Genomic DNA, 13962 nt, shown 5'->3' with positions numbered 1-13962 from the left:
TATTAAATAATGGAGGAATTATTTTTATCTAGCAATGGACAAAGCTTTAAGGGTAAAGTGAGGATCAGATTTGAACGTTGCTAGAGTATTTGGATTATTATTATGGTCATAGGTTTTGGATGGTATTATTTAAGTATGGACATATAATATTTTTGATATTAACATATGTTTCTTCCTCTCCATATACCAAGTGGTCAAGGATATTGTAGCAGTAATCTTGACAAAGAAATACAAATATTTATTTTTCCTCACATTATGCACTGATTATATTGAGTAATTCATGACTTAGAAATTAGTTCAATTGGTGGTGAGTTGAACTTGTTGAGTATGTCTTGATGATCCTAGCTCAAATATTTGTAGATCGTGAGTTGTTGAACTCCCAGGAAGTTTGAAAGGATGAATTGGAGCTAAGACTTGAGGTGAGTTGATGTTTACTTTCCTAGTAGGGAATTCCATTAGAACCCTTGTGCTCCATATGCTAGATAAAGCTAAGTCATGTATTCTCGTGACCAATACTCAGTTCACTTATTCTTATTCAATACGACATTATATGTGACATGAATACATGCTTATGTGTAGTACCAATTGTTATGTGCCTTTATTTGTGATATTTACATTCAGTTAAGTATTCAGTTTCAACATTAATTCATGCATCAACGTGATCACATTCAGTAGGGAGAAGTGGCCAACCTCCCCCATCATGAGTGCCATGATGTCAGGGTTACCTACCCCATGCTCGCATGTGCCAACTATTTATTGGGGAGATAGGCCGACACTCCCCCGTACGTGTTCCAAGATGCTCACGTACGCAGGGCCATTTTGCGTAACAATGTTTTGCAAAGTTATGTCTTTTATATATATATATATATATATATATATATAAAACTCAGTTTCTATTTCAGATATCAGTTATGGACTCAATTTTTACGTTAAGTTTCAGTTTCAGCTTACAGTTTAGCGTATAGTTTCAATTTCCAGCTTATGACTTGATTGTAAAAGTTATATGATTTTTCCGTATATGCGTTTTCTTTCTTATTTTTCCGAGAAGATGTTTCTCCGCCTTTTTAGGAGGTAGCCTATGAGACTTATTGGGTATCCTTTGGTGGTACTTAGCCCGTTTGGGCCTGCTACGTCGTGTGGTAGGTATTGAGGACGCAAGTAACGAGGCACGTGGCTAGAAGAGATATTCTAGATTCAGTTTTCAAACTCCGCTGATTCATCCTAGCGGTAGCGGACCCTTTTCAGACTATTATTTATATTTTAATTTTTTTACGTTTATTTTATTTTTGGGGGATGCCCCCGTAGGCTATGTATTTTTTTATTTATTTATTCTAGAGACTCATGACTTATTAGTGGGTCAGTATTAAAATATTTTGGGATTTATCCTTTATTTATTATATTTTATCAGTCAACTTAAGATTACAATTTGATTAGACTTAATATTTAAGCACGTTAATTTTTTTGTTGTTGAACTTAAAGTTTGATACAAATAGTACAGGGTTTACTCAACGAGTGGTAAGGGTTGAGTGCCAATCACGTCCCACCCCAGTTTGGGGGCGTGACAAGTTGGTATCAGAGCATCCAGGTTTAGGGAGTCCTAGTGAGTCATGAGCCATGTCTAGCAGATTCTCAATTATGGGTATGTTGTGCACCATACTTATATTTGGGAGGCTGTAGGGCATGTTAGAAATTATTTTTTTTGATTCTCATATCGTGCGTTAGAGCTAAACGTTTCAAAATTCTAACACTCATTTATCTCTCGTTTTAATGAACAAAATGGTCAGAACAAGATCTACTTCATCCTCTGCTGCTAATAATATTGGGATACCAACTGCTATTCATCAAGAAGCAGCACCATAGGTGCAGGCCGCACCAATAGCACCATCTGCAGTTAGAGGTCGTGATAGAGGTAGAGGTAGAGGTAGAGGTCAAAATTCTAGGGGTAGAGGTGAAAATGCCAGAGGTAATCAGGCTCGTGGTAGGGACACTAGACAGGCACAGGCTCCACCTAAGCGGGTTGTTAATGATCAGGTTGAAATCACACCCCCTCCCAACCCACTCAGGGCGAATCAATCACATCAGCAGGATGATCAAATTGACAGAATTTTGGACTTTCTGGAGTCCTTAGCCCCTCCGGCTAGTGGTAGGGCTGCACCCGTTCATACTCCTCCTCAGGACCCTCATGATTCAGATGAAGAGGTTATAGGAGATGATTTTCAAGCTCCACTAGAGGTACCACCACTAGTTCTCCCTGCAAATATTGCCCATCCAGTGCAGTTACCAACATGAAGAATTGATCCACATGCCTTTATGAGATTGCAACCTCCTACTTATAATGGTACATATAAACTAAATGAACCAATGTTATTTTTGGAAGAGATAAAGGAAAGTCTATTTCTTTGGGTTGTCTTGAAACACAAACCACAGAGTTGATTGGGTTTCGATTGAAGGTTGCAACATGACAATGGTGGAGAGGTTATAAGAAGGACAAAGATTCTACATTACCGCCCCTAACTTGGCCACAGTTTAAAGAAGCTTTCAGGGCCAAGTTTTTTCCTAGCAGTCAGATGGATGAGCTCCGACGTCAGTTCGAACATCTTAAATAGGGTACCATGTTAGTGACTGAATATGAGATGGAATTTACAAATTTGGTAGAGTATGCACCTAATTTGATACCGACAGAGAGAGAAAAAGTGAGAAAGTTCATTAAAGGCTTAAATCCACATATGGAAAAAGATATGACTTTATATCAGGATGACAAGACTTATCTTCAGGTTGTCAATATCGCTATGCATAAGGAGTCTTTTGATAAAATCGCCAGGAAAGCTAGAGATAACAGCAAGAAGGCTAGAACAATATGTAGTTATAGTGGATTTTCATTTGGGGGTAAGAACATGAATCATTCAGCTCACATTCAATCAATGGCTCACTCATTTCCTTATCCAGCTCCACTCAGACATGGCCAACAGAGTAAGGGCCAGGCCCCTCAGGGGCAAAGTTCAACTAGCCAGGGCCAACCTCAGTTCTCCTACCCTATATGTTCTTCGTGCAGCAAAAGACATCTAGGAAATGCCTTTTGAGTCAGAAAGGTTGTTTCCACTGCCACGATTCGAGTTATATTAAGAGAGATTGTCCACGGCTTAGACAAGCTCCGGGGAAAGCTCCAGCCACTCAGGCAACATTCACGGGTAATTCTATAGTTGCACCTCCTCTAGTTCGGGCACCTAATACTCAGACTGGGTGTGGTGCCAATAGAGGCGGAGCTCAGGGAGGAGGCGGAGCAACCATATTCTATGCAATACTAGACATGCAGAATGCTGAGGTGCCTAACAGAGTTATTAAATATATTCTCTCAGTTTGTGGTCACCTTGCTTATGTATTAGTTGATCCCGATTCAACTTTCTCCTATGTGTCTCCTTATTTTTGTGTCGAGTTTGGAAACACACCAGAAAAATTAGGGTTCCGTTTGAGGTTTCCACACATATAGGGTAATTTGTTAAAGTTGAGTATATATTCAGAAATTGCATCATCACAGTTCAGGGCCGAGAAACATTAGCTGATTTGAACTTGTTAGATATGGTAGACTTTGACATCATAGCTGGCATGGATTGGTTATATTCTTGTCATGCTACAGTTGATTGCCACGCAAAGACGATTAAATTATCATTTATTGGGAAAGATCCAGTTATAATTAGAGGTGAAGTGGTTACGCATGTGGGTAGGTTTATTTCTTACCTTAAGGCTAGAAAACTAGTGAGCAACAAATGTTTAGCGTATCTAGCACATGTATGGGATATGAAAGTCGACTCCCCAGTGCTTGAATCAGTACCGATTGTGAATAAGTTTTTAGACGTGCTCCCAGATGATCTCCCAAGGATACCACTAGATAGGGAGATTGAGTTTGGTATAGACACATTGCCAGGAACTCAACCAATCTCGATTCCTCCTTACAAAATGGCTCCAGCTGAGCTAAATGAACTCAAGAAGCAGTTACAAGACCTCTTAGATAAGGGTTTTATTCGACCTAGTGTTTCACCCTGAGGTGCTCCAGTGTTGTTCGTGAAGAAAAAAGATGGTTCCCTACGGATGTGTATAGATTACCGCCAGCTGAATAAGATTACTATCAAAAATAAATATCCACTGCCCAGGATAGATGACTTATTTGATCAGTTGCAGGGTGCTAAGTATTTCTCAAAATTAGATCTGAGATCGGGATACCATCAGTTAAAAATCAAAGTAGCAGACATCCCAAAAATAGCTTTCAGGACTCGGTATGCTCACTATAAATTTTTAGTGATGTCCTTTGGGTTGACCAATGCACCAACATCTTTTATGAATTTAATGAACAGAGTCTTCAAGCCTTTCTTAGATACCTTTGTTATAGTATTTATCGATGATATTTTGGTGTATTCTCGTAGCCGAAAATAGCATGAGAATCATTTGAGAACATTTCTTCAAATACTCAAGGAGCGTCAGCTTTATGCCAAACTTTTCAAATGTGAATTTTGGCTCGATACATTTATATTTTTGGGACACGTGGTCTCGAAAGAAGGCATTAGAGTAGACCCGTAGAAAATAGAAGCAGTTAAGAGTTAGCCTAGGCCGACGACCCCTACAGAAATTCGCAGTTTTTTAGGATTGGCAGGTTACTGCCGTCGTTTTATAGAAGGGTTCTCTTCAGTAGTTGCCCCGTTGACAAAGTTAACTCAGAAAAATGTGAAGTTCCAATGGTCTGAACCTTGTGAGAAATGTTTTGAAGAACTCAAGAACAAGTTGACTACAACCCCAATCCTGACTCTACCTAGCCCTATAGGTAAATTTGTGATCTATTGTGATGCTTCCAGAGTAGGGTTAGGATGTGTTCTTATGTAGAATGACAAGGTAATTGCTTATGCTTCCAGGCAATTAAAGAATCATGAAAGAAATTATCCTACCCACGATCTTGAGCTAGCGTCAGTTATTTTTGCTCTAAAAATATGGCGTCGCTACCTTTATAGAGAACAATGTGATATTAATACAGATCACAAAAGTTTGCAATATATATTCCAGCAGAAAGAGTTGAATATGAGACAACGCAGGTGGTTGGGGTTGCTTAAAGATTATGATTGTAATATCCTTTACCATTTCGGCAAAGCGAATATGGTTGGTGATGCTCTGAGCAGAAGATCCACGGGGAGTTTGACCAGGTTGCTTGTGGTCGAACGTCCAATAGTTAAGGAAGCCCAACCAAATAGCTAGCCAAAGGGTTCGTCTCGATGAGAAGTATGATGGAAGGTTGATAGCAAGTATGGGTGCTACATATACTTTAGTAGAGCAGTTAAAGCCAAACAATTTGAAGACTCTAGCTTGCTTAAGCTCAAGGAAGGTGTCCTCAGTGGTAAGATTAAGAATTTTTGCACTTGATGAGAATGGTGTGATGAGACTTAATGGACGCTTATGCATGCCTAATGTAGATGATCTTCGAAGGAAAATTATGGTAGAAGCTCATAGCTCCAGATATTCAATACACCCAGGTTCTACTAAAATGTATCATGATTTGAGAGATATTTATTGGTGGAATAATATGAAGCGATATATTGTAGATTATGTATCACGGTACCTTAACTGTCAGCAAGTAAAAGCTGAACACCAAAGGCCAGGTGGCTTAGCTTAAGTCATTGAAATACCAGAATGGAAATGTGAACGAATAAATATGGATTTTGTGGTTGGCTTGCCGCGAGCTTTTAAGAAATATGACTCAATTTGGGTCATAGTAGACCGACTCACTAAGTCAGCTCACTTTTTGCTAGTCAAAACAACCTACACGGCACCCCAGTATGCAACATTATACATAAAGGAGATTTTTCGGTTGCATGGTTCTCCCATGTCTTTTATTTCTGACAGAGGTGCACAGTTTATTGCCCAATTCTGGCAGAGTTTTCAGGAAGGTCTCGGTACCCAAGTTAATCTAAGTACATCTTTTCACCCTCAAACGGACGAGCAGGCCGAGAGGACAATTCAGACCTTGGAAGATATGTTACGAGTATGTGTTCTTGATTTTAAAGGAAACTGGGATGATCATCTACCTTTGATTGAGTTTGCATATAATAACAGTTATCAAGCAAGTATTCATATGGGCCCATTCGAGGCCTTATATGGGGGGTAATGTCATTCACCTATAGGGTGGTTTGAGATAGGCAAAACGAAGCTTATTGGGCCAAACATAGTACAAGATGCCTTGAAAAAGGTGAAACTTATTCAGGAAAGACTTAAAACAGCTCAAAGCCGACAAAAGTCATACTCAGATATAAGACGCCGCGATCTTGAGTTCAAAGAGGGTGACCATATGTTTATAAAGGTATCTCCAATGAAGGGAATCATGAGGTTTGTTAGAAAAGGAAAGCTTAGCCCGAGGTATATATGGCCTTATCCAATTCTTGAAAGGATTGGGCTTGTGGCGTATCGATTAGCTCTACCTCCAGAGTTATCTTTAGTACATCTAGTTTTTCATGTGTCCATGCTAAAACAATAATTTCACGACCCGAGTCATGTGATTGATAGGCATGAGATAGAGGCTGATGATTCTCTGTCCTATGAGGAGGTCCCCATAGCTATACTAGACAGACAAGTTCGTAGGCTTTGAACTAAGAATGTCGCTTCGGTAAAAGTAATGTGGAGAAATCACTCAGTTAAAGAAGCTACTTGGAAGTCTGAATACGCTATGATGACAAAGTATCTCTATTTGTCCGAGATTTCAGGTATGTAACTCATTTGAAACTTTTTAAAGATATAAATTGTGGAGTTATGTGATATTAATGCTTATAGTTGCATGTAGTAGCATAAATGTATAAATTTGAGTATCATATTATTTTATGTCATTGGAGTAGGTAGCTGGAAGAACGAATTATTGTTATTGGATTATTGGACAGATCGAAAATTTATGGATAGCTCCAGTTACAGGGGAGACTCTGCCGAAATTTTTAGAAATTTGGAGAGTTAATGAAAAATCCGAGTCCTTAAGGTTCTAAGAATGCAAGATGCCAAAAAAAATATTTCAATCCTTAAGAATGACTACGGTTCCACGTTCAAGGACGAACGATATTAAAGGGGGAAAGAATGTAATACCCCGTTATTTGTTTTTGGACTAATTTAACTTGAAATAGAGCTTATGGATGGAATAACCAAATTTCTGTTTGACTTGGAGGCCAAAAACGTGGCTGACAGTATATGAGGCCATCAATAGCCTTGTAAATACCATTTACTTGATTAAGAATATATATTGGGCCAAATTTTAGATTAAAAGAGGAAATAAGTGGGCCAACCCCACTTCTTAGTGTTCCTTAATTTGCAGAGCCTTAGAATGGCTTAAGGAAAAAAAATTAAACCTTATTAGCTTTGGAATCAAATTAAGAAAAAGAAGCTGCGGAAGACTTACATGTGCCTGACGGTCGCGTTAAGGATTAACAAAGAAGAACAATTGATCTGTTGCTTGGGTCATTATTGTTTGAGGAGTTTGAGGATACATAATTGGCGTGAGCAGAGAACTAGAAAGCTTGAAATTTTTTTTTGTACAATTTAACAAACAATCAGGTATGTAGATATATAATCTTATCCTTACAGCATGCCTTGGATTACATTAGGATTGATGTGGATATCAAATTCTTTAGAATGATGACAAGAAGTAAATTGAAAGCAATTTGATAAATTCTAAACTCATTTGAGTTGCTGCCAAGTTTTTGAGATTGGGAACATGATTAGAAATATTAAATAATGGAGAAATTATTTTTATCTAGCAATGGACACAACTTTAAGGGTAAAGTGAGGATCAGATTTGAACGTTGCTAGAGTATTTGGATTATTATTATGGTCATAGGTTTTGGATGGTGTTATTTAAGTATGGACATATATTATTTTTGATATTAACATATGTTTCTCCCTCTCCATATACCAAGTGGTCAAGGATATTGTAGCAGTAAGCTTTTTATTTTTATTTTTTTTATAGCAAATATACCATTAGGCTGGCTGCCTAGTGGCTAGTATATAAATAATAATAAAAAACAAAGATCCAATGTGTATAAATTATCCTGAAAAATGATAAACTAACGCTAATGACAAGATTAATCTTAAGTATTACACATGATCTTATAACCAACTCACCGCATATGATGGTGCGTGAATCCACAAGCCAAGTGCAAAATCTCAATATAGCACCTCTAATGTTCTCACCAGGCGCCAAGTTTTGTGTTCCGAAGGATAAGAAAAATGTAAATCTCCAAATACAACCATAAAATACTGAAGCTGAATAGTCCAGATAAAGTACCAATGCAAAGAGAGACTTAGTACTTGTATCCAATCCAAGACAATTTGCAATGTAGGTTGTAACCTGCAATTGAAATGTCATGCCTGCTTTGCCATGTCTCCTCCACAATGAAGACATGACATTACAAGGCATACAATCATCAGCTGTTATTCCATATAATACCATTGGATCCCTGCTTTTTCTTCTCACAATAACCTGCATAACTGGAGGGTAGTGAGATACTATGCACTCATTATCGTCAAACTCATATATGACTGTGCAAAGCACAGTCCAACATGTTACAATCATACACTGCCAGTTAACATAAAAACAATAGCGTATTGCCTGCCTTACAAACCAATCCCACGTCCTGCCATAACATCTCTTAGGTGGGTATGTAATCACGCCAATACCACAGGACAATACCATAACAGTACATAGGTCATCAACATTAAATAATAAACAACTGCTTGATTTCTGTGTGACTGCACCATTTGAATCTTTTGAGAACTGTGTTAGTGAAGTATAAGAGTCAAGCTGGAAGCATGACTAATCTCCCAGCTTATCACACCCTATATACCTGTCATTTTGATTAGGGACTATGACTCTTTGTGTTCTCATTTGAATAAAAATTAGCTGCTTGCTTTGAAGAAATGTTCCATACATTCCTAGTTCACTACCATATTGAGCATGATAACATGTTGATACCACTGGAAAGTGTCCTAGTAATAGATAGAAACAGACACCAACTAGACAATACGTAGCAGCTGCCAATGTACTAGCATAACTATGCATCAATCTGGGGCTTTCCGTTTAGCAACCCTTACCCTAAGATAAAGGGACTTGTGATTTGTCAAGGTTGATTAGTCTCCTCCCTGCACTACGCAGTTCAGAGAATGAATAAAAATGTAGTGTACCTGCAAAAGAAAATACAAGGTTAGCTAAAATATCTGCCATAATGTTGCTCTCCCTTAACACATGATGGAATATCACATTGAAATGCTCCTTCATCTCCTTATTCTCATTCACTTCAGCCACTACACACCATGGAGGATACTATTCCCCATCTATGATCTTCCTCATCACAAGTGACTCAGTCTCCATAATAAGAGGGCGTAGCCGCGTAGGTCATGTTCCACACAGTAATGTAGTCCATCTCTGATTGCCTTAGCCTTAGCTACTATATTAGTTGTGTCTTCCAATTATTGTGCCTTAGCATACACCAAATCCCCTGCACTGTCCCTTACACAAAACCCTATATAACTAGGACTAGGGTTACCTCTAGAAGCCCATCTATGTTGCATTTGTACCAGCCATTGTATGGCGGCTGCCAAGTTACTCATTTAGTCACTATAATTGGCTTGTATCCTCCAAGTGTCTGATTATATCCGGCCAAAGAAAAGGCATGTGAGGTAGCCAATTGTACCTAGTCTTTGCCAAGAAATGTAGCAGTAAGCTTGACAGAGAAATACAAATATTTTTTTTCTCACATTATGCACTGATTATATTGAGTAATTCATGACTTAGAAATTAGTTCAATTGATATTGAATTGAACTTGTTGAGTATGTCTTGATGATTCTAGCTCAAATATTTGTAGATCGTGAGTTATTGAACTCCCAGGAAGTTTGAAAGGATGAATTGGAGCTAAGGCTTGAGGTGAGTTGAGGTTTACTTTCCTAGTAGGGAATTCCATTAAAACCCTTGTGCTCCATATGCTAGATAAAGTTAAGTCATGTATTCTCATTACCAATACTCAGTTCATTTATTTTTATTCAATACGACATTATATGTGATATGAATACATGCTTATGTGTATTACCAATTGTTATGTGCCTTTATTTGTGATATTCACATTCAGTTAAATATTCCGTTTCAACATTAATTCATACATCAATGTGATCACATTCAGTAGGGAGAAGTGGTCAACCTCCCCCAGCGTGAGTGCCATGATGTCAGGGTTACCTACCCCATGCTCGCAGGTGCCAACTATTTATTGGGGAGATAGGCCGACACTCCCCCGTACGTGTTCCTAGATGCTCACGTACGCAGGGCCATTATGCTCTCTCTCTCTCTCTCTCTCTCTCTCTCTCTCTCTATATATATATATATATATATATATATATATATATAAAACTCTGTTTTTATTTCAGATATCAGTTATGGACTCAATTTTTACGTTAAGTTTCAGTTTCAGCTTACAGTTTAGCGTATAGTTTCAGTTTCCAGCTTATGACCTGGTTGTAAAATTTATATGATTTTTTCGTATATGCGTTTTCTTTCTTATTTTTCCCAGAAGGTCTCGCTCTACCTTTTTAGGAGGTAGCCTATGAGACTTACTGGGTATCCTTTGGTGGTACTTAGCCCGTTTGGGCATGCTACGTCGTGTGGTAGGTATTGAGGACGCAGGTAACGAGGCACGTGGCTAGAGGAGATATTCTAGATTCAGTTTACAGACTCCGTTGATTCATCCCAGCGGTAGCGGACCCTTTTCAGACTATTATTTATATTTTAATTTTTTTTACGTTTATTTTATTTTCGGGGGATGCCCCCGTAGGCTATGTATTGTTTAATTTATTTATTCTAGAGGCTCATCACCTGTTAGTGGGTCAGTATTAAAGTATTTTGGGATTTATACTTTATTTATTATATTTTATCAGTCAGCTTAAGAACTGCAATTTGATTAGAATTAATATTTAAGCACGTTAGTTTCTTTGCTATTGAACTTAAAGTTTGATACAAATAGTACAGGGTTCATTCAACGAGTGGTAAGGGTTGAGTGCCAATCACGTCCCCCCCAGTTTGGGGGCGTGACAACTTAGCCGAACATCGTTAGATTTTTATGTTATTTTTTTCTTCTTTATTTACTTTGTTTTTGATTGTATTTTTGTTAACCCACGATCTTCCACTACAATTTCTTTGAGGACCAAAATTTGTTAAGAGCTTACCCTTTTTTTTTGTTAATAGAAGCAAATTTAATTAATGAGGACTAATGTGAATCATTACAAGTCAGTACGAAAGTTAAAATCCAAAATTCATCCCCTAAACATATGATATAAATATTTATAAGCATTATTTGGTATTTCATATCTTATTGTGTTGTGGAGATTATAATACGAAAACTAATAATCACTGAATTATTTCGTGCATAGAATATTAAATATAACATGTTCAAGGTTCAGGGTATTAGACCAAAATTAGTTGAGAGTATTAAAAATATTTTGTTCCATCAGCGAATATAACTTAAATATATTGTTAGCATCTTTCATCTTGTTACGTTAACATAGGAAATGCACCTCGTAATATCACAGATATAATTAATCAATAACCATACTTCTTAATAGTTACTCATTCTCCAATCTGGGATAGAACTTAGAAGTTTTCAAAAGTTTCATAACTAGTCATGTGATAAATGTTGGAAGATGTAATGTAGAAATTGTGTGTGACAGATATTTCAAAGTCCATGGTATGTATTGTCTGTTTTAATCCAAAAGACTTCATGTATTTATCACTGGGGCTACGCTATCATTGAGCCTAAAAATACGTATACTATGTGAACTTCTGCCATATATTACTTTACGTTCCTCACTAATTGGGGGAAGTGCACAAATACCCAATTTTGGGAATACTGTTTAAACTGTACCCTAAGTTTTTTTTTTTAATTTAGAATTTATCCACTTCGGACACAACTTCAGACATATGTAGTCGAAGTAGCAAAATTCGCTTCTAAAGTTACAAATTTATCTGAAGTTGGGAAGTCACAATATATGACTGAAGTGCACCCATTTTGGCCTGCACATGATGCACTTAAGACGTGTGTGTCTGAATTTCACATGTTTAGCTGAATTGTTTTATGCCCATAAACAAGAATTTGTTCTTCGAACACGATTCAACACTCAAATCTACTCCAAATAAGCTCAATTTTTTTTTAAAAAAGTTTCAAGTATCACAATGAACAAATTCTAATCATCAATTTATCAAAAAAATAACAAATTTAACAAATTTAATTTGCAAAAGTGATGATTTGTTATGGCAGAAAGGAGTTTGCTTGAAATGAAGAGGGGTGTGAAGATTTGATTATCATTTTAGGTGCAATATGACTTGAGTTTGGAAGGTATTGTTGAACTTTCAGTTGACGTCAATGGGGAAGGAACAAACTTGTACAGCTGGTGGACAAGCATGGGATTAGGAGAGTTTACTGATTACATGGTAGTTGTACCCAATGCAGCGTCGTTGGAGGATGTCGGTAAGGAATTCCACAGGTGCGTTATCTCCTGTGAGGATGTTAGCGGTTGCGTGATGTTGATGAAGCTTCTGCGAAGAATACTACTTGCTACCCGGTATGAGGTCGAATATTTGATTGTGACTGATTATTTAGAATATTCATGAAAGGCTTAACAAAAGACTTTGAGAAATTTGGCGGGTTAACGTTACGGGATCATGGTAAATGAGAAGGAGGAATCATTGTGGGCTCTACATTATGTGATGGTAGCTTAAAGCTAAGTGGGGGAGCCCCACTGTCTACGATTGGATCGCGTGGTTGTCTGCTTGTGCGGTTTCTAGTTATCGGTGTATTGGTGGATTATTTATGACTAAGGAAAAGGAAATGTCAGGAATTAAGTCGAACAAGGAACTCGATGAATGTGTGCTATACTTCGCCTTATCGATTGAGGTGCATGATTTGGGAAGACTCCGAATCTATGCTTCTTATGGATGTAATGTACAAGGAAAATAATTCAGCTAGTTGCTTCATTGAGAGTGTGTTCATGTGCTAGCAGAGCGTTGCACGCCGTAATAGTATCATGTCGGATCGGGTTGCACGCCACAACAACGAGATGTTGAGCATAGTTCCTTACACTTATTTTGTATGCCTTGTTTTCATCCCTGAGGTCGGTTCACAACATCTATTCGGCCATTTTAGTCGTTACGCGGGATGGGTAATCTTTCTCCAGGGTTCGTTCTTCCTTATGTATCACATTCGAGTTGTAGCTTATTGGCGCATTGTGGGCGTCATATAAGATTTTTGGTAGTGTCTGAGACGGCTTATTGCCTGAGCAGCTTGTACTGGGTGAGACAAGATTTTTGGACTTGAAATTAGTGCAATCAGATTTATATAAGGTACATTAAAGAGAAAATATCGTTATTTAGTTCAGAATGAGGTAATGGTTCTTGTCAGGAGAAGAGACTCCATGAATTATTGATTCTGCAGATGGTTATGAGTTTCTACACGTCTTTTTCGTTGTGGCAGTATTGCGAGAGTTGGAACAGGATTTATATGCGTCATGAGATGTATGGCAGGAATCGGATTCGTCAAATTACAACTATTGTGGTCGGAGTATGTTATTATGGGCAACCGACTTATGTGGTGCATGGTGTGATTTCAGCATAGGTGCATGATCATGTTTTGGTACAGTGCGTGGTGATTGGTACGATGTTCATATGTTAGAATATGGACCTGTAGAAACATTCGGAGGTTGGAATTTGGTCCTAAGGTTTATTGACTAAATAAAAGGGAGTATCTTCTGTCTGACTCGAGCTAATATGTCCAACTGGATTGTGGTGGCACGGGTAGGTGCACGAGGTGTTAAACAGTGATTTTGGACAACTCCGGAACAGTTCGTAGCATGTTCGAGGACAAACGTATGTTTAAGTGGGGGAGAATGTAACGACCCGACTGGTCATTTTG

General features: G+C 37.9%; 2 protein-coding genes across 2 annotated transcripts; both read left to right on the top strand.

Annotated features, from left to right (window-relative positions):
- The first annotated feature begins 2612 nt into the window (after positions 1 to 2612).
- On the top strand, positions 2613 to 3080 carry LOC138900418 (uncharacterized). The gene has a single exon (XM_070187161.1). The coding sequence runs from the start codon at positions 2613 to 2615 to the stop codon at positions 3078 to 3080; it is 468 nt and encodes a 155-aa protein (XP_070043262.1).
- Positions 3081 to 3576: 496 nt separating this feature from the next.
- On the top strand, positions 3577 to 4041 carry LOC138900417 (uncharacterized). The gene has a single exon (XM_070187160.1). It carries the CDS (start codon positions 3577 to 3579, stop codon positions 4039 to 4041), a length of 465 nt encoding a protein of 154 aa, XP_070043261.1.
- Positions 4042 to 13962: the final 9921 nt, after the last annotated feature.

Source organism: Nicotiana tomentosiformis, chromosome 10, assembly GCF_000390325.3.
Source record: "Nicotiana tomentosiformis chromosome 10, ASM39032v3, whole genome shotgun sequence".
In the NCBI taxonomy this organism is placed as follows: Eukaryota; Viridiplantae; Streptophyta; class Magnoliopsida; order Solanales; family Solanaceae; genus Nicotiana; species Nicotiana tomentosiformis.
Note: the sequence above shows the minus strand (reverse complement) of the source record. Positions and strands in the feature narration are given on the sequence as shown.

What these genes read in the sequence shown, in the direction of transcription:
- LOC138900417 (XM_070187160.1), top strand. Translation starts at nt 3,577, where the DNA reads ATGGTAGACTTTGACATCATAGCTGGCATGGATTGGTTATATTCTTGT.
- LOC138900418 (XM_070187161.1), top strand. Translation starts at nt 2,613, where the DNA reads ATGTTAGTGACTGAATATGAGATGGAATTTACAAATTTGGTAGAGTAT.